Below are 20,009 nucleotides of genomic sequence, written 5' to 3'. Positions count from 1 at the left end.
GTTAAAAGTACATAACATAAAATTTGCCATCTAAAACATTTTAAGTGTTTTGTTCATTAGTGTGATGCATATTTACAGTGTTGGTCAACACTCCAGAATGTTCGCCTGCTGTAAAACCGAAACTGTGTACCCATTCAACAGTAGCTCCTCATTTTAATCCCGTTTAGATACTTCCTTGTTCTGGGCTTCAATTTTCTTTATTTAAAATTTCTTGAACTCCTGCTAGGTGTCCATCACTACACTGGGGGAGTCAATAGTTGACAGGGTGAAAGCAAGGTTGCTCAGATCCCTTTTGACATGGAAGTCCTATGAGACTTAGCTCAGTAATGTTATGTACTCAACTGAGGGGCAATTGTAGTGAGATTTGCAAGGGCATAATGATATAAAATATATTACTTTTTGTTTGGCTGTTATGTTCCTCCATATATATGCACATATACATATACATATACATATGATTCTGTTTGAAATCTGCACATACCAGGAGGGGCAAATCTCATTTACATTCACATTCTGGGCAGGATGGTTATTTTCAGTTTGTGTAACCAGTGTGAGTTACTGATGACCTCACTGCTGTAACTGTGTTTTTGCAGCCTAGAGAAGTATGGCATCAGATCATGTTTTCAGCAGTCTCTCTTGCTCAATTTGGTTCTTCATTATTTTATTTTTTTCCTCTACATGCACAGAGATTGTGTAGTCATTATTTTCTTTCTTTCTTAAAATCAGGATCTATTAGCAAAGTCCCGGTTTCTGATACTGCATGGACACAGGCTTGCATCAAATCACCATTATGCACTTGATTTAATCTGCCAGAGGTGCAATGAGTTACGTTACCTTTCTGATATTTTGATTAATGAGATCAAAGCCAAACGAATACAGCTCAGCAGGACCTTCAAAATGCATAAACTACTACAGCAGGTAGTATGATACAAAATGATTCATTGTTGAGCAATTTTATAATTTTATTTCCTAGGTCCTTCTGGCCTGGCATACTTTGCCCCTCTCCCTCATGGTATACATTTTATCTTCTCACAGGTTGTATGGTCAAGGTCTAGTGTAGCTTTGGAATTAAACTTGTAAGATATCTGAAGGACTCAGTTTGATTATGCTTTTTAATCCATCTACCTATGCAGTATTCATGGCAGATTCAGTATAGTACAGATTTTGCCCTCTGTTCTGAACATTGAGGTTGTGGTAGTGATGGCTTCCTTTCTATTTTGAGCACATCTCTGAAGCCTCTACTGGTAACAGTTTGCGCTGAGAACACTTTTGGAAGACTAAGTTGTATTTTACTGAAGCCTGAGGCTCCTTCCACATTTCATATTACAGTATGAAATAAAATAAAGTCAACAGTGACTAGAAAATATTCCTCCATGTCTTGTGAGTCTAACCCATTTCATGATTAGGCAAGGAATCAAAAGGAATATAAAATAGGGTTATCACTTCAAGACATCATATCTGAACATAAACATTAGAATCTGTACATCTTCTCCAGGAAGGAATCTTTTATTCTTGTCCTCAGCAACCATTAAGCATTTATATACTTTGTATCTTGCTAGGAGTTTCATATTTCAGTTATTGAGTTTGGGAAAATAACATACAACTAAGGTGTTAGTGTTGAAAAAATGGTCCAACTCCTGCTGCAGAATAAATTACCTATTATGAAATAAATGCATTGCTTCCCAATCTTGGCTGTGTATCAGCAATACCTGTAGAGCTCTGGAGAACTATAGATGTCTGGCTTAGGGCCCAGAACTATTGAATCAGAATTTCTGGGGGCAGAACCTAGAGAATTTTATTTTTAAATAGCTCTGAAAGCAATTCGGATTCACAGAAGCCAGGACATGGTAACTATTCTCTTAATGGCAAATCTATTTCCTATCTATTCATTCATGCTTCTTTTCTTGATTTTTCTCACCAGGCTCGTCAGTGCTGTGATGAAGGAGAATGTCTTCTAGCTAATCAGGAAATTGATAAATTTCAGTCTAAAGAGGATGTTCAGAAAGCCATTCAAGACATTGAAAATTTTCTTGAAATGGCTCTGCCCTTTATAAATTATGATCCTGATTCCCTACAGTATGAGTTTGATGTAATTTTATCTCCTGAACTCAAGGTAGGTGACTTTTTCTCAAACAAAACAATTTTTAAAAAGTGATAATATAGTAAGGTGGGTGAGAATCACAGCTAATGTCAGCATGCACTTAGGCAGTCCTTTTAAAGATTGGGGTGATAGTGTCACTGTTAAGCATCAAAGGATCCAAGGCATATGCCTGTTTTATAATGAAAGTAATTTTTCTTTTGAGCTCTGAATCCTTTTTTTAAAAACTCTTTCCCTACATTAAGAGCTCTTGTGTACATTTTCTTGTACATCCTTGGAGAAAGGTCCAAATAATGTTCTAGAACACTGGGCTCATGTCAGGAGCATTGTACCCTAAATTATTTTGTGCTGCAGTCACCAGCTGTTGCTCTGTGAACAGAAATCTGGCTTTCCTATCAGTTTTTTAAATTTATTTTTACTTTTTTATTTTTTGTCAAGCAGAGTTAGACAGTGTGAGAGGGAGACAGAGAGAGAGTTATAGACAGTGAGAGAGAGACAGAGAGAAAGGTCTTCCTTCCATTGGTTCACTCCCCTAATGGCTGCCATGGCCGGTGCTGCGAAGATCCAAAGCCAAGAGCTGGGTGCTTCCTCCTGGTCTCCCATGCGGGTGCAGGGACCCAAGCACTTGGGCCATCCTTCACTGCCTTCCTGGGCCACAGCAGAGAGCTGGACTGGAAGAGGAGCAACCAGGACTAGAACCCGGGATGCTGGCACCGCAGGCAGAGGATTAGCCAAGTGAGCCTGGGTGCCAGCCTCCTATCAATTTTTGAATGAAGGGATAAAGAAAAAATCTTGGTCTTTTTGGGGAAGTAGGAGTAGGTGGAAGAAACTGGTGATAGCAGGTGGAGACCTCTAGTTTCATTGAGTCCTGCCCCCTTGGAGATGACTTGAAGGACTCTTTTTACACTGCAGATAAGGGCATTTGTGATGCTATTTGCTGCTAATATGTATAGTTGACTCTAAGATTGGAGCAGCATCTAAACTCATGCCTCACTGAATCCTAGGAGGTGACCCAGAAAATCAGAAATACAGTCTTGGCAATAATTGCATGATTCTCTGGAAGCGACCAAGATTGTCACTAGCTGCCTTAAAGTATTTGTGACCCATTATCCGTCACTGGCTCTGAGGAGCCTGTTACAATGTGGAGACCCATAAAGAGAGGGTCCCACAGGCTAAAAATGTACGGAGTACAATGACACTGTTACTCATTTAACTACTTTTATAATTTAGTGGCTTTCTCATGCTAAACAGGAAAGAGTAATATTTCTCCTTTCCCAGCAATTATGCCTCCCAGCAAAAGAGGGAAAATCATTCTACCCAGTGACCAATTTTATGGATTCTTGATAAATTTCTTTTCCAGGTCATTTTGGTTGAGACCTTGGTTTTATATCCACATGAAGAGAACACATTAATCTGTTTTCTGTCACTTTCCTAAATTTCTTCCTGCTATATTTTAAACTATAAATTCATATTTTGACTGTCTAAATCTGAGAAATGTAATAGTATTTGTACTGAATCCACTTCTGAAAATATTTTATAGAATTCTTATGCAACCTACAGGTTCAAATGCAGACTGTACAACTGAAGCTTGAAAACATTCGGAGCATATTTGAAAACCAACAGGCTGGTTTTAGGAACTTGACAGATAAACATGTGAGGCCAATCCAATTCATGGTACCTGCATCTGAAAATTTGATCAGATCTAGAGCTCCATTTTTTCCACCTAAACATGGTAAAAATACCTTACATTCACTTTTTCTATCCCTTTTTTGCTTTGATACTGTTTGCCTTATTGTTCTTTATGTAAATAGCAAATTCTTTATTTAACTCTGATAAGTTGCAATTTTATGTCAGCATCTGGTCATATTTAAGTTACATTGTGCAAGGCAGGGGTCATGTTGAGATTATTATACAGTAGTAAAATACAGTAGTAATATAATATAGTACAGAGTCATGAACATCTTAAGACTTAGTCCTCCAGCTTTACAAATGAGTATGAAGATGTTATCAGCATTAAAGTCACATATTTCTTCAGTAAGTGGAGGATAGCTTCTGTACTTCTATACACATATGTGTACATGCATACACACATATTTGCTGCTATTCTAGGATGATAAAGTATTACTTGGTTCTAACAAGCTCTGGTAAGTGCATGGCTTAGATAATAGGACAGATTGCCTTTTTAAAATAACTGCTAGTAAACCAAATACTTTTGTTGATAGTTTGTTGTTACATAGTCCATTGTCTAGTTTTAATGTTTGTAGACTACTTTGAACCATTTAATATTGACTTCATTTCTAAGTTCTATGGAAAAATAATTATCCTCATAATATTGTTGAACCACTCTGAAATAAGATGGTCCTATTGCCCCAATAGCTCCCTTGAGTTGCCTTTTTGGAGTCTCTTAGAGTAATTTGGTCTTGGGACTCTAACTTAGTGCAATGGGTAAACCTGGAACTAAATTTAGTTTCTCTGATCTAAATAGAATTAGAGGGCTAATTAGTATAGAAGAAATGCTTTGAAGTACAGAGAAGGCTTATGGCAGTGGAAATGATCATAAAAATACAGCTTATTCCCCACACAGATCAAATTAAAAATAGGTGATGAAATCAGGTAAATCGGTTAATGCAATGAAAGTTAGATAGTTAATAATTATGAAACACAAATATACTCACAAATAAAACTATAAAAACACTTTAAATGAAGTGTTGCCTATATTAAAGATACTTCAAAGATACTGGAAATATCAGCAATAATGAAGAGTAAAAAGTACAAGAAAATCCTTAAAGGGTATAAACATCAGCAGCTACAGGAATAAAAATAGGATAGATTGATATCCTTAAGCAAAAGAGAGACCTAACTTAGATTTCTGGCTCCATTTATTGGTTGTGTGACTTTGGATAGTTCACATAACCTCTCTCAGCCTCAGTTTCTTTGTCTATAAAATAGGGACAATAATACCTATTGACTTTGAAGGGTCATTGTAAAGAACAAGTGTAAAAAATTGTAGACTATGAGTAGTGCTCAATGAACTGGACCACACCTTTTCTCTGGTTAAGGCTTCTTGCTTAGTAGTTCTCTAAAAGCTCAACTCCTTTCAAGGGGTTCTTACAGTAGTGAACCTTACGTTGAGAAACAGAGGCTCTGCATAGACTGTCCAAGACCCACTCAAATCAGTAGTCACTCAAAAGTATGTTTTGTTCTGGGTGGTTTCATTTTTTTTTTTCTTTCTGATATTCCTATTTAATGGCTTTGCACTTTTTTTCTGCAGTGGGAATTGGATACTCTTTCTTTCAAGCATGTAAACTTTTTTCAAAAGGTACCCATCTTTATTATATTTATCACCAATACATTTTCTGAGTTTGTGTACATGTGAAAAACCAGTTTGGCATCTAAAATCAGCAACAATTCATTCTTGAATTCTGCCTGCAAGTAACTCTTTTCCTTTTGTGGTAACAGTCATTCACTATCTTCTCTTAGCATTAAACTGACCTTGGAAAATTACTATGTTAAAAGTAGATTATGCTACTAAACTGAGTATCTTTCATAAAAGGACCCATTGAAAAGGAAAAACAAGTAATGATGTCAAAGTGAATCAGGCTTTCTTTCCTTTGAGATGCTTGTGTCTTCCACAATCCAACTATTTGTTGGGAAGGGCTTGAATTTGCTTCAGTTTAAGACTACCTAATGTATTTATGAGGAAGACGGCAGCTTAATGAATAAATGGCATGGGAGGATAAAGATTTTATTCATTATCAATCGTCATTTGTGAATTAAATCAAATCATAATTTATGCTATAAACCTTGGTCATTTTACCCCATTGATCTGTGAATACTGAGGATTAGCAATCTATTCCACACAACTCTTTAAGATTTTTGTTTGCTAAGCCAATCATATAAGATTTGATCAAATGAAAACATGTTAATTTTTCATATAAAAGAGTCAAACTGTTTTTTTGTTGTTGTTATTCTTTGATTTGTTCATTTTTTTCTTTGCATCAAAGAGAATCTTGCACCTAGGACAGTGCCTGACAACTACCAGGATGTAATAAATACTGGTTGAATTGGCATTGAGTCCAGAGGGGATTTATGGAAGGATATTGCTAGTGAGGGACGAAATGTAAAATGGGATTTGAGCTCCTAAATCCCTGTCTCTAGTCTAGATCTTTCTCCTAAGATTCAGACTTGTGTTTACAATCTGCCTCCCCTGACTTTGAATTCTCTATAGGAAACTCAGACTCAACGTAACCCAAATTAACTCATCTCTGCTGTAGACCTTCTCTTCCTCATTTCGGCGAATAAAACAGTTATTCCAATAGTTACCCAAGCCAGGGACTTTGGGTTCTTACTCTCCATCTCTAATAGGTCAAAAACTCCTGTGGCTGTTTATCCCCTAAGTGTCTCAAACCCATCTACTTCTTTCCAGCCCTATTGCCATCCTTATTGCCACTTTCCTAGTCCAAGCTAACATCCTCTGTGGCCTTAACAACTGCAATAGTCTAATATCCCTGTCTCCCCTCTTCCTGTGTCTTACCTTGTGGACGTTATACATACTGTTTTCTTTCTGCAACACTCTTCCCTTCCCCCTCTCTTTCTGCTTTACTGGCTCCTACTCCTCAATAAGATAGCCTATCTTTAGGCCTCTTCCTTCAGGTAAGCTATTCTTCCCCATCTTCCTTCTCCCCACACCTCAGTTCAGGTAAGTGTTCATGCTATGTGATAACAAGCCATCCTGCTTGTCTTCTCAGTCTAAGTGTAATCGCCCACTTTCTGTCTCTCTTGCTAGACTGTAAGCTCTCTAAGGGCAGGGACCATGTGCAGTGCATCTTTTTATCCTCCATACCAGAGCTGCACACATACTATAGGTTCTGAGATATGTTATATATACTTACATTTTTGAAATAATTAGTACATCTTCCTTGCTTTTAAGAAAAATGATGTGTTTCTCTGAAGTTGTATGTACATTCCTTTTTGCATCTATCTCTTATTAAATTTGCAACAAATTAGTTAGTAAAGCAAATAATTGTTCCCTAAGTTGCCTTTAGAAATAAATTCAGATCTGTATATATCAGGTTATTTAAAGTGGGGGAAATATTGGTATTTATTGAGAAGTTGATTATGCATTATACTTCCCACCAAGTCATATATATATGTGTATATATACATATATATGTGTATATATATACACACATAGACATATATAGATATATGATCATATCAGCACAAAGTTTACATATGAAAGTGAAGTATAGAGCCAAGCCTCTCTCTGTATGCCTGACATTGGCCACTTACAGTATGGAGGAAAGGACAAAAAGTATGTTCCTTCCATGGACAGAAGGGACCCATGCAGCCTGTATGAGTGACAACCTTTTCAGCAGGCCTGAAATTTGGTACTTAAACAATCTAGCCTTTGGTTGAACCATGCCTTTAGCTTTGTAGAAACATCTTGACTTCATCCTTAATAATGCAGGGGCTCACCATTTATAAACTGAACACTTAAAAAAAATAAAGATTAAAGCCTTGAATTTTGATGGCATTTTAACATGTATTGGAAACGTTTTATGTAGTGGTTAGAAACATGTATTCTGAAAGTAGTCTGTATGGATTTAAATACCACCTTGGCTTTTTGGACAAGATATTGAACTTAGTTTTTTACAAAATGGAGATAGATACCATTACCTACCTCTTAGGGCATCTTTGAGGATTAAAAATGAAAATGCACTGCTAGGGCTTTAAACAGTGCCTGGTATGTAGTAAGTGCTAAATAATTGTCAGATTCTTTGATTACTAGGTTAAATTTAGATGTTTTTGGAAAGTCTTTTTGATCCAGTTAATCCTTGAGCTACAATCTGATTAAATGCTTACATATTAGAATGCATACTAGGTCTGCAAATAATAATGGTCACTCCTAGACCTGTGCTCTGCAAGTAAGTGAATGTTTGATGCATGAGAGAATGAGTGAATATTGTAGCAAGATTGTGCTCAGTAGGCTGAAATCATATAGATAAGTCTAACTAATCACCATCTTCTATGTTGTAATTTTACTAATATAAACATGTTGGAACATTAATTCTCTATTTAATAAATATGCATATGCTTTCTAATTCAAAGTGCTGGCTTTAATTCTGGTTTGAAATTCTTCTTTCGCATTTCTCTACCAGGGAAGAAGACATGGAGACAAAATCAGAGTGACTTAAAAGTAAATATCATTAATTAATTCAACATTGACTTTATTGCTATAGTTGCAGAACTGATGTGAAGGCTTACCCCATATTTTTCATTCACTAGACCAATACTCTGCATTTGTAAGGCTGTTTAATCTAAAAGAAAAAAAAAAACTATTGCTACATTGTGCCTAATTGCAGTGCTGGCATAGGAGCAGTTTCTCAAATCCTGGCTCAAATTCAGAATCATTTCTGTAGAACATCTGATAGGAGTTCTAGCTTCTCTTCACCACCATCTACCCTCACTTTAATAAACCTAAATAAGTGTTGCACCTTATGACGGGAGAAGCTTTCTTTCACAAGTGATTCCATTCCTGCAGTATGAAGCACGGACAGAAGACAGGTCGTAATGAACCAGGCAGAGGCTAACCCAACCTCAAAATAAGACATCCATTTGTTTCTTGAGACGCAAAGTAGTCCCCATCAACCTTAGTTTCACTTTCTGTGGCTTTACACAGCCATGTTCAATTGTAGTACGAAAATACCGAATGGACAATTCCAAAAATAGCCAACTGACAAATTTAAATGATTTTTATGTCAATATACTGTAATAATTATTCCATTTAGTTATTAGCTGTTGTTAATATCTTCCTGTGTCTAGTATATAAATTAAACTTTGACATAGGTATGCATATGAGAATGTTTTCAATAAGTTCATGGAAAATGGATAGTATAAAAATCTAAGCATGATTTCAAAATATTTTGCACCAAAACAAACTTGATTTTAATGCTATTTTTCACGAACCATTTAAAGTTCCCTCCTATGTATAAATAGGAAAAACATAGTATATATAGGGTTTGATCCTCTCCATGGTTTCAGACATCCACTGGGGGTCTTGGAAGATATCCTCCACAGATAAGGAGGGACTATTACACAGGATTCCTTCCCTCTCAGTTATCTGTGATAGTCTGATATCAGCAGTGGAGAGCATCACAATAGCTGCAAAGCCTTACATTTTCTTTGTGTGTTCTTGATGGTAAAGGAAAACACGAAGATATTTCCAAGAGGTAGTAGATTATAGTGAGACAAATTGTAGAGCTAGACTGCCTGGCTTTGAATGCCAGTTCCATCACTTACTGGTTGTATAACCTTGCATATTCTCTGGAAATTAGTTTTAATTAATAAAATAGTGATAATAATAGAACACCCTCATCATGAAATTCGTGGAAAGATAAAACTATCTGGCTAGTACTGCGGCTCACTTGGCTAATCCTCCGCTAGTGGCGCTGGCACCCCGGGTTCTAGTCCCGGTCGGGGCGCCGGATTCTGTCCCGGTTGCCCCCCTTCCAGTCCAGCTCTCTGCTGTGGCCTGGGAGTGCAGTGGAGGATGGCCCAGGTCCTTGGGCCCTGCACCCACATGGGAGACCAGGAGAAGCACCTGGCTCCTGGCTTCGAATTGGCGCAATGCGCCGGCCGTAATGCGCTGGCCGTAGCGGCCATTTTGGGGGTGAACCAACGGAAAAAAGAAGACCTCTCTCTCTCTCTCTCTCTCTCACTGTCTAACTCTGCCTGTCAAAAAAAAAACTATCTAACATTTCTGAAATACTTCTAACAATGCATTGTGCCTGGTAGTGTTCTAAGGTTTTTAAATAACTGTTAGTAGGCTATTGACTTTCCTACAGTGATGTACCAGGACTGGTTATCATATTGTGTAGCCAGAACTCTGATTTTCAAGAAAGAAGTAGGATAAATGCCAAATTTCATAGTCTTACCATGTTTTGGTTTTAGTTTCAACTCCTGATACTTTGGCATTCTTCTGTATGGGTTTTTTCTCTTGCATAAGCCCAGGGACAATATATGAGGCTACAGTTGTATACATTTTCTTGGTGGGTTTCTAGCTAATAAACAAAGTTCCAAAGTGCAGTCTTCAAATTCAGGTCAATTTGTATAACCCTTGGTTATCTAAAAATATAAATTTGTGTTTCAAATCTTTCCACACCTGTGTCTCAGAAATCTCTAGAAACAGATAGTGATACCTATCTTTTAGGTATAGTATGATGTATTTTTAGTCTTAATTGTGTTGTATGGAAATGATAATGATTGGCGTATTCAACAGCCATAACAAATCAAAGAACACCTTAGAAGAGGAAGTATGATAAAGTTGGCAGAGATTGGACTTTGATACTTGGACTACACTATATTTTTTTTTATTTATTTATTTGACAGATAGAGTTATAGACAGTGAGAAAGAGACAGAGAGAAAGGTCTTCCTTCCGTTGGTTCACTCCCCAAATGGCTGCTACAGCTGGCGCTGTGCTGATCCAAAGCCAGGAGCCGGGTGCTTCTTCCTGGTCTCCCATGCAGGTGCAGGGCCCATGTACCTGGGCTATCCTCCACTGCCTATCCAGGCCACAGCAGAGAGCTGGACTGGAAGAGGAGCAGCTGGGACTAGAACCCAGAATCCATATGGGATGCTGGTGCCACAGGTGGAGGATTAACCAAGCGAGACATGGCGCTGGCCCAGACTACACTATATTTCATCACATATTCAGTATGAGACCTTGCCCATGTCACTAAACCTCTCTGAGCCTCGGTTTTCCTATATTTAATATAGGGGAAAGAATTCTGTATCTTGCTCAACTGCTGTAAGGATTAGATATAATGATGTGGACTGGCGCTGTGGCTCACTTGGTTAATCCTCCGCCTGTGGTGCTGGCATCCCATATGGGCACAGGGTTCTAGTCCCGGTTGCTCCTCTTCCAGTCCAGTTCTCTGCTGTGGCCCGGGAAGGCAGTGGAGGATGGCCCAAGTGCTTGGGCCCTGCACCCGCATGGGAGACCAGGAGGAAGCACCTGGCTCCTGGCTTCAGATCGGCACAGCGTCGGCCGTGGCAGCCACTTGGGGGGTGAACCAATGGAAGGAAGACCTTTCTCTCTGTCTGTAACTCTGTCAAATAAATTAAAAAAGCATCAAATTAAAAAAAAAGATATAATGATGTGTGTTAAATACCTAGGGTTGTGCCTGCATAATATATAGAAAGTTATAATAAATGTTTTTTCCATATATATTTTTAGTAAGTAGGTCACATTTTGGGAAAATATTATTTAACTGCTAGATCCTGTGCTTTATCTACTTCATCTTAGGTTCTAGGTATCACAAAGTAATGCTGCATTTACTTGGAGGTTAGGCTTTTGTTTAGCAAAACTGTCCAATAAACCTGTGATCCCAGGCAGGAACTTCAAATCTTTCTGAAGAACAAAAAGCCATCACAAATCTCATGCTGTGGACTCAGTAGACTAGTCCATATCCTTTAGAGTCTGCAAAACTAAGCCACAGTTTTGGACCAGAGAGGCCACTCATAGCAACAACTGGCCTGGAGGCAGAGAATAGACAGGTACAGGTTACAGTCATTTTGAGAAGGAATAGATACTTCTTAGGTCTTAGCAGACCCTTAGCACACCATTAGATCTTATTATGTTCCAGTTTTGAAATGGCAGGGAGTCATTAGGAAGAGGATCAATTATGTTTTGTGTCCTTGATTAAAAATTTCATGAATAAATGTAATATCTTCTAGAAAGTTTTCCATGAAAAGTCATTAAGGCTAAAATGCTTATTTGGTTATTTAATAAATAAATTTTAGATGTCTGGAAAATCAACTTTTTGTGAATTGACCTCACTTCCCTATAGTGCAAAGTAAATTCAAATTAACATGAAATAAATTCTAATTAATATCTTAAATCTGTCCTCTTAGGCAAGTAAATTTTTTGTTAATACATATCAAAGTTATTTTTGAAAACAATAATAATGTTATTTCTCCATTTATGTACTGAATTAGACCCCAGAATAAACTTAATTTGAGCTAGATAGCTTTGAGGAAGAACCTGTCTACAGAAATGGTAATTTAAGCTTATTTTCATTGTTTCAGATTGAAGTGGTGCATGATTGTCTGGAGAAGAGAAGTTCTGATCAGTCCTCCAGTTTGGACAATGACAATGGCTTGGATATTTTAAAGAAGTATCCTTTATTCATTATCATACACTTATATACGTAATTCACTTATAGTAGTGTCTAGTTCCTTGTTAAGAGCAATGTGCTTAAAAATTTGAATTTATAACGTGAAGTTCTACTTGGTGTAATAAAAGAGCACTAGTTGAGGTGTCAGAAGTCCTGGACTTAGGCTTGGCCAAGCTGTGGTCTGCTTTTGTGACTTAAGGAAAATCAGTCTTTTTCAGAATTTCCATCTCCTCTATTCGTCTTCCCCCAGGTTGGAAAGGAAGTTGAAGGTTTATTGATTATTTAAAAGCTTTTTTAGTTTGATTTATGTATGAGTAAAAAATACATATTTAAGATATACCATGTGATGCTTTGGTATATGTATATATTAATTAAGTAATTACTGTAAACAAGTTAGTATATCCATCACTTCACAGTGACTTTTTTTGTGGTCAGAATCTATTTTCTTTGTAAATTTCCAGTATATGATATCATTAGCCATAGTCTGATGCAGTACATTAGATTCCCAAAACTGATTCATCTTAGAACTCAAAGTTTGTACCCCTTCACAAACATCATCTTTAAAAAGAAAAAAAAAAGAGGTGAAAATGAATGGGACAATGTGTCAAATACTTGAAAGGATTATATAGACATATTTAATGTTATTTTATAGATGTTAAAAATAATAATTTTTGCTCATTTTTTTTAAACTTTTATTTAATGAATATAAATTTCCAAAGTACGACTTATGGATTACAATGGCTTCCCCCACATACCGTCCCTCCCACCCACAACCCTCCCCTTTCCCACTCCCTCTCCCCTTCCATTCACATCAAGATTCATTTTCGATTATCTTAATATACAGAAGATCAGCTTAGTATACATTAAGTATGGATTTCAACAGTTTGCTCCCACACAGAAACATAAAGTGAAAAATAATAGATGATTTTTTTTAAATGATGATGAAATCAGATCAGACCTATTGTCATGTTTAATCCCAGTGAGAGTCAAGTTGGGAATTGATAATTTCTTTTTTTTTTTTTTTTTTTTTTTTACAGAAGATCAGTTTAGTGTACATTAAGTAAAGATTTCAGTCGTTTGCACCCCCATAGAAACACAAAGTGAAATATATTGTTTGAGTACTCGTTATAGCATTAAATCTCAATGTACAAATTTCTGTTAACATTCTAGACATAAGAATATTCATCTTTTTAATCTTATATCACAGAGTTAAAGGAAGCAGTACTTTGTAGCAAGTTCACACATACACAGTAGGTATTCAGACTTTAAAATGCTAAATGCTTTAAAATATAAGAAAAAAGAATAAAAGGCCAAAAGTAGAAGTCAAATTAAAAAAGGTTACATATATTGAAAGAAAGGAAATTAATTTTATTTATCTGACCTTTGGAAATCACGTTGAAAGAAAAAGGATTTATTTTACAGAGATGGCAAAAAACATTACTATACAAATTCAAGTTTGATCTACACTTGGAAAGAACAGTACAATGAATCTACTATATGCCTTGGAAAGTTTCAAAACATTGTAGGAAGAAGGAAAAGAGATGCCTCAAATGTAAATATTATTTGTTTGAGAGAAAGAGGATACTAAAGCTCCGAAATTGTGCTTTAGGGACAGATTTTGTAAATTTCTAGCAATTGATTCTGAATTTTAGTGAGTAGAAAGAAAAATTCTAAATTCTAAGTTGTTAGTAGCCCTGGAGCACTCCTCTCCTTTTCTTTAAAATGTTAATTTAAAGAATTTAGAAGGTGATAATTATCCTAGAAGCCATAAAAAGGGTTTCATATTTTGATGATAAAATCCAAACCATTGAAAACTCCTGTGCATTAATTATGTTTACCATACACAATTTATAATGATGACAATTGAAACATTAGATACTTCTCAAGTAATAAAATGACTGATAAATATGGTATTTTCATTGTAGGCACGTCCTAAATGAGTTGATACAGACTGAAAGGGTATATGTTCGAGAGCTGTTTACTGTTTTGTTGGTAAGTGACTCAATATCTCTCCCACCTTTTTTTCAATGAACCCTTGCTACATTCACTAGAAAATGTTTGGGGTAGTCTTCTGTTTCTATCTCCTTCCTTGGTTGTCACTCAGCAGTGGGCATTTCTCCTACTGTTAGAGGCTGGATGTTGTTAAAACATGTGTGTTTTTGTTCTCTCTCCATAGTCGGAATGGTTGATTCAGAATTTATTACAGAATAGAAAAGTTGCTCTCTTAGGGATACGGAAGATTGTTATCATTATTTCTAGGGTGCTATTTTAGAGATGGTGAGGTAAAGAACTGAGAATAGAAGAGAAACAATTATTTGATATAAATACCATGGTATTAATTTGGTCTGAAAAAATCAAAGTTATTGCCAGTTTAAGATGTTGATAATATATAATATAAATTTTCATACTTAGTTTCTACTTTGTTTTCTTCTTTTTTCTAAAAAATAACATTTATTTATTTATTTGAAAGGCAGGGTTACACACAGACAGATAGAGGGAGACAGAGATTTTCCATATGCTGGTTTACTCCCCAAGTGGCTTTAATGACTGGGGCCAGGAGTCCAGAATTCTATACAAGTCTCCCACATGATTAGCAAGGGCCCAAGCACATCTTCTGTTTTCCCAGGCACATTACCAGAGAGCTGGTTTGGAAGTGGAGCAGCCAGGACTTGAACAGGTGCTCCTATGGCATGCAGGCAGGGCAGGTGGGGCTTAACCCATTGTGCCAGAACACTAACCCCTCTACTTTGTTTTCTATGCCACAAACTACCCTGCAGGTTACAGAGCTGTCACTTTATTCTGCCCATGGAGTAAAATACTTTGAATTCCTTTTCTTGAACTTCTAAAAAAAAGAGGCATGTATAACTTTGGAACTAGGAGATTTAAATATTAAAATTCAAACTGTTTTACCCTTATACATTTTGTTGTGCTGACACCTTTTATGGCCTAATCAGATGTTAATGTAGATATATCTTAAACGGATAAGTGTATTTATTTTGTATAGGGCTACAGAGCAGAGATGGATAATCCAGAGATGTTTGATCTTATGCCACCTCTCCTGAGAAATAAAAAGGACATTCTCTTTGGAAATATGGCAGAGATCTATGAATTCCATAACAAGTATGTACTTGCCAAACTGAATGTTTATTTTGCATGAAATTATTTAAAGGGCTATTGATCACTTTATTATATATCACACAGATGTTTTTTTGTCTGATATGTTTGCAGTGTTTTCATGAGCAGCCTGGAAAACTGCGCTGATGCTCCACAAAGAGTGGCATATTGTTTCCTGGAAAGGGTTAGTTACATTATGCTTTTTAAATATAAATATTTGGGCTACCAGAATAGTAGGATGGATTTGGAGATAAGGCAGATATTTTTTAACGTCTCTGTTTTTTAAGAGGACACATCACTACAGCAGATATTTAATGCCAAAGTAGGCTTTGTTGCAGAAACCAAGGCTTTTGGGGTATTGTAGTGTATACATATGTATATAGCACTCATTGTATTCCATGGTAGCAAAATACTTCCGTGGCTCAGCTCATGACCACTAAGCCCTAGGTGGTCCTAGGAATTTAGGGAGTGTTCCTGCAGGAACCCAGTTGGGAATATCTTTGTAAAATCATTCTGGACTTGATAGATTTTTAGCCTGAAAGATGCCTAGGTGTTCCCATTATAATACATATAAGTCTTATTGTCCAGTCTAGCTTGGCTTTCAGCCAGCAAAGCATCTATTACAGGAAGTCCACAAAACAGAGAGCTGTCTGTTCTTATTCAACAGAATCTTTCGGGTAGGCTCATTAATCCATGTCCCCAGAGTTTGCTTAGTATAACTAACTTCCTCAGTAGTTATCATACTTTTTCCCACTAGAGATTTCTCTCAGAATGTTTTTTGCTTGTCTTTTTCTGCTTATCTAGTTCATCCTCTTCCAGAAAGGTCAGTTCTGTCTTGATATGGGAATCAATTTGATAGAGGGAATTGCTGAAACTTTCAGAAGAATTATCTTACCCCAGAAAAGGCTTATGAAATGAGAAGTGAATTAGGCTAAGAAAGAACTGTGTGTCATTACCTTTCTCAAGATGTTCTAATGTTAAACACTTTTGAACTTTGGCCAGCTTCTTTCCCAACTTCCTCAGTTAACAGCAGCCGATCTTCTGTTTAGAGTCTGCAGTAATAAAGACCTTGCTACTCAATGAGGATATTAAGTTTACTCTGAATCTTTGCATATATACGTGAATTCGCTTTACAACTTGATGAAAAAGTTCCGTGGAACAGGGTTCATATCCTATATATCATATTCCTCATTAAATTTGTAATAGTAGTACTAGCAGTGGTTTAATTCTTGGAACTAGTAGTTGTTTAACAAATGCTTAGTAATGACATATTCATTCATTCAATACACATTTGTTGAACACCTATGCACCAAGCACTGTGCTAGGCAATAAGAATACCACGTCTAAGATCATTTAGGTAGTAAAACAGGGAAGCCATTAATTGTGTACAGAATGAACTATACTATATTAGAGGTAAACAAAGAGACCTGTGAGAGTCCAGAAGAGGAGCATCTTATATAGACCAAGGGTATTAACAATCGCTTTATAGAAATGATGACTCATGAAATGAATTTAAAGGATGAGTAGGAAGTAGCCCATTACAGGAGATTTAGAGATAGATGATTTCAGGGAAAGAAAATAGCATGAGCAGATGTCTAGATGGATTATGCTACAATGATGATGTCCCAGAGAGTAACCAAGGACTACAAGCTCTAACTTTGAAATTAGCTATAATTTCATTCATTGGGGGAACCAGGAGACTAATAGCATAGAAAGGGCATATTAGTACCACGTTAGTTTATGGTTATGAAAAAATAATAGTCATTTTTTTAACTTTTATTTAATGAATATAAATTTCCAAAGTATGGCTTATTGATTACAATGGCTTCCCCCCCATATCGTCTCTCCCACCCGCATCCTTCCCCTTTCCCACTCCCTCTCCCCTTCCATTCACATGAGGATTCATTTTCGATTCTCTTTATATACAGAAGATCAGTTTAGCATACATTAAGTAAAGATTTCAACAGTTTGCTCCCACACAAACATAAAGTGAAAAATAATAGATGATTTTTTAAATGATGATGAAATCAGATCAGATCTATTGTCATGTTTAATCCCAGTGAGAGTCAAGTTGGGAATTGCTAATTTCTTCTCTTTTTTTTTTAACAGAAGATCAGTTTAGTATACATTAAGTAAAGATTTCAACAGTTTGCACCCCCATAGAAACACAAAGTGAAATATACTGTTTGAGTACTCATCATAGCACTTACTCCTCATGTAGGATCTCTGTCCTTAATGTGCTGTACATTGAGACTTAATGCTATGATGAGTACTCAAATAATAGTCATTTTTATAGTTCACTCAGAGAAGGCTTTTCTCCCTCAAACTCTCAAGCTTGGTTGTTCTGAAATTGTGTAGATGATTAAGCATCCAGGCACCATGTCCAGTGAATGTGTCGTACTTGAAATATAAAGAGGGCTCCTGACAAGCTGCCAGTAGAGAAGGCCCTTTAGGTCACATTTTCTATATTGCTTGGTCACACTCATTCTCTCTCAACCTTTCTTTATAATAAAAATTTGTATTTGAAAATTGGTAATATGTCTGAATTTGTTCTTTATCACAGAAGGATGATTTTCAGATATATGCAAAATACTGTCAAAACAAGCCCAGATCAGAGACAATTTGGAAGAAGTATTCAGAATGTGCCTTTTTCCAGGTATGGTAATTATTCAAGTATTGCATATGCTTTTTTTGGAATGTATTGGGATATTTGTTCATAAATTCATTTTTTATTTTAAGTTATCTGGGCATATAGGTTAAAGAGCAATTCTACCCTTCCCAAGACACATGCGCATGCATATTTTCATATATTTATTACTCCCCAGAGGCAATCCTTTTCATTGCCATTAGCTACTTTTGGTACTTACCTCAATATCTCTTTTTTTTTTTCTTTTCTTTTTTTTTTTTTATTTGACAGGCAGAGTGGACAGTGAGAGAGAGAGACAGAGAGAAAGGTCTTCCTTTGCTGTTGGTTCACCCTCCAATGGCCGCCGCGGCTGGCGCGCTGCGGCCGGCGCACCGCGCTGATCCGATGGCAGGAGCCAGGAGCCAGGTGCTTTTCCTGGTCTCCCATGGGGTGCAGGGCCCAAGCACCTGGGCCATCCTCCACTGCACTCCCTGGCCACAGCAGAGGGCTGGCCTGGAAGGGGGGCAACCGGGACAGAATCCGGCGCCCCGACCGGGACTAGAACCCGGTGTGCCGGCGCCGCAAGGCGGAGGATTAGCCTAGTGAGCCACGGCGCCGGCTCTTACCTCAATATCTCTAAAAATATTTTTATCTTATTTGCTACCATGGAAGATGAGGATTTAGTTCTCCTTTATTAACCCTCCATCCCCAGTACACATGCATACATCTCTTTTTTTTAAACTTTTATTTAATGAATATAGATTTCCAAAGTACAGCTTATGGATTACATTGGCTCCCCACCCTCCAATGACTTCTCTCCCACCCGCAACCCTCCCCTTTCCTGCTCTCTCTCCCCTTCCATTCATATCAAGATTCATTTTCAATTTTCTATATATACAGAAGATCAGTTTAGTATACCTTAAGTAAAGATTTCAACAGTTTGCACCCACATAGAAACACAAAGTGAAAAATACTGTTTGAGTACTCGTTATAGCATTAAATCTCAATGTACAGCACATTAAGGACAGAGATCCTACATGAGGAGTAAGTGCACAGTGACTCCTGTTGTTGACTTTACAAATTGACACTCCTGTTTATGGCATCAGTAATCTCCCTATGCTCCAGTCATGAGTTTCCAAGGCTATGGAAGCCTTTTGAGTTCACCGACTCTGATCATATTTAGACAAGGTCATAGTCAAAGTGGAAGTTCTCTCCTCCCTTCAGAGAAAGGTACCTCCTTCTTTAAAGACCTGTTCTTTCCACTGGGATCTCACTCACAGAGATCTTTCATTTAGGTCCTTTTTTTTTTTTTTTTTGCCAGAGTGTTTTGGCTTTCCATGCCTGAAATACTCTCATGGGCTTTTCAGCTGGATCCGCCGAATGCCTTGAGGGCTGATTCTGAGGCCAGAGTGCTGTTTAGGACATCCTCCATTCTATGAGTCTGCTGTGTATCTTGCTTCCCATGTTGGATCACTCTCCCCTTTATTTATTCTATCGGTTAGTATTAGTAGGCACTAGACTATACATACTTCTTTTACTCCAAAGCTTCCAATAGTTATATTGTAATTTTGGTTAGATTGCTATAATGTGTTAAATTATTAAGACTATGTAATTATCTTTCAGATGAATCATATGATGTAATATGGTTGCTTTCTTTACCTTTTGTTGTTCTGGCAATTATTTTTTATGCACTTAGTTTTCTATATACTTACCCATATTAGGCCTCAACCTCTCCCCGCTAAGGTAGTCATAAAAATGTCTTTCTGTACATTTGAATATATTTAATTTTCTCTGAATTTGATTTTCTTGAAGAAATCTCTTTTGGAGATTTCTGATCTGCTTGTCCAGGCTCACTATTCTTTCTGAGAAGCTATCATCTTGGGAACTTGGTGAATCTCATTTTTTTAAAAAATTATTAATATAAAGAGAATAGATTTCAAGTATTTCATAGGTATAATTACTGTTTTTTGTATTCTCCATTAATTTCCACAT

At 36.9% G+C, this 20,009-nt stretch overlaps 1 protein-coding gene across 13 annotated transcripts in view; it reads left to right on the top strand.

The window, feature by feature from the left end:
* The window catches only part of MCF2 (MCF.2 cell line derived transforming sequence), a 128,518-nt gene that overhangs the window by 73,762 nt on the left and 34,747 nt on the right, over positions 1-20,009 (top strand). For 8 of the 13 annotated variants that reach the window (XM_070066954.1, XM_070066950.1, XM_070066955.1 and 5 more), the window contains 10 exons: positions 727-918; positions 1,922-2,113; positions 3,659-3,830; positions 5,370-5,417; positions 8,260-8,297; positions 12,189-12,277; positions 14,203-14,269; positions 15,282-15,397; positions 15,506-15,575; positions 17,955-18,047. In XM_070066954.1, the coding sequence (XP_069923055.1) occupies positions 727-918; positions 1,922-2,113; positions 3,659-3,830; positions 5,370-5,417; positions 8,260-8,297; positions 12,189-12,277; positions 14,203-14,269; positions 15,282-15,397; positions 15,506-15,575; positions 17,955-18,047 (1,077 nt within the window). The remainder of the gene's footprint in view (positions 1-726; positions 919-1,921; positions 2,114-3,658; positions 3,831-5,369; positions 5,418-8,259; positions 8,298-12,188; positions 12,278-14,202; positions 14,270-15,281; positions 15,398-15,505; positions 15,576-17,954; positions 18,048-20,009) is intronic. The other 5 variants (XM_070066951.1, XM_070066957.1, XM_070066953.1 and 2 more) reach the window with 1 other exon arrangement.

Source organism: Oryctolagus cuniculus, chromosome X, assembly GCF_964237555.1.
Source record: "Oryctolagus cuniculus chromosome X, mOryCun1.1, whole genome shotgun sequence".
Taxonomy (NCBI): domain Eukaryota; kingdom Metazoa; phylum Chordata; class Mammalia; order Lagomorpha; family Leporidae; genus Oryctolagus; species Oryctolagus cuniculus.
Note: the sequence above shows the minus strand (reverse complement) of the source record. Positions and strands in the feature narration are given on the sequence as shown.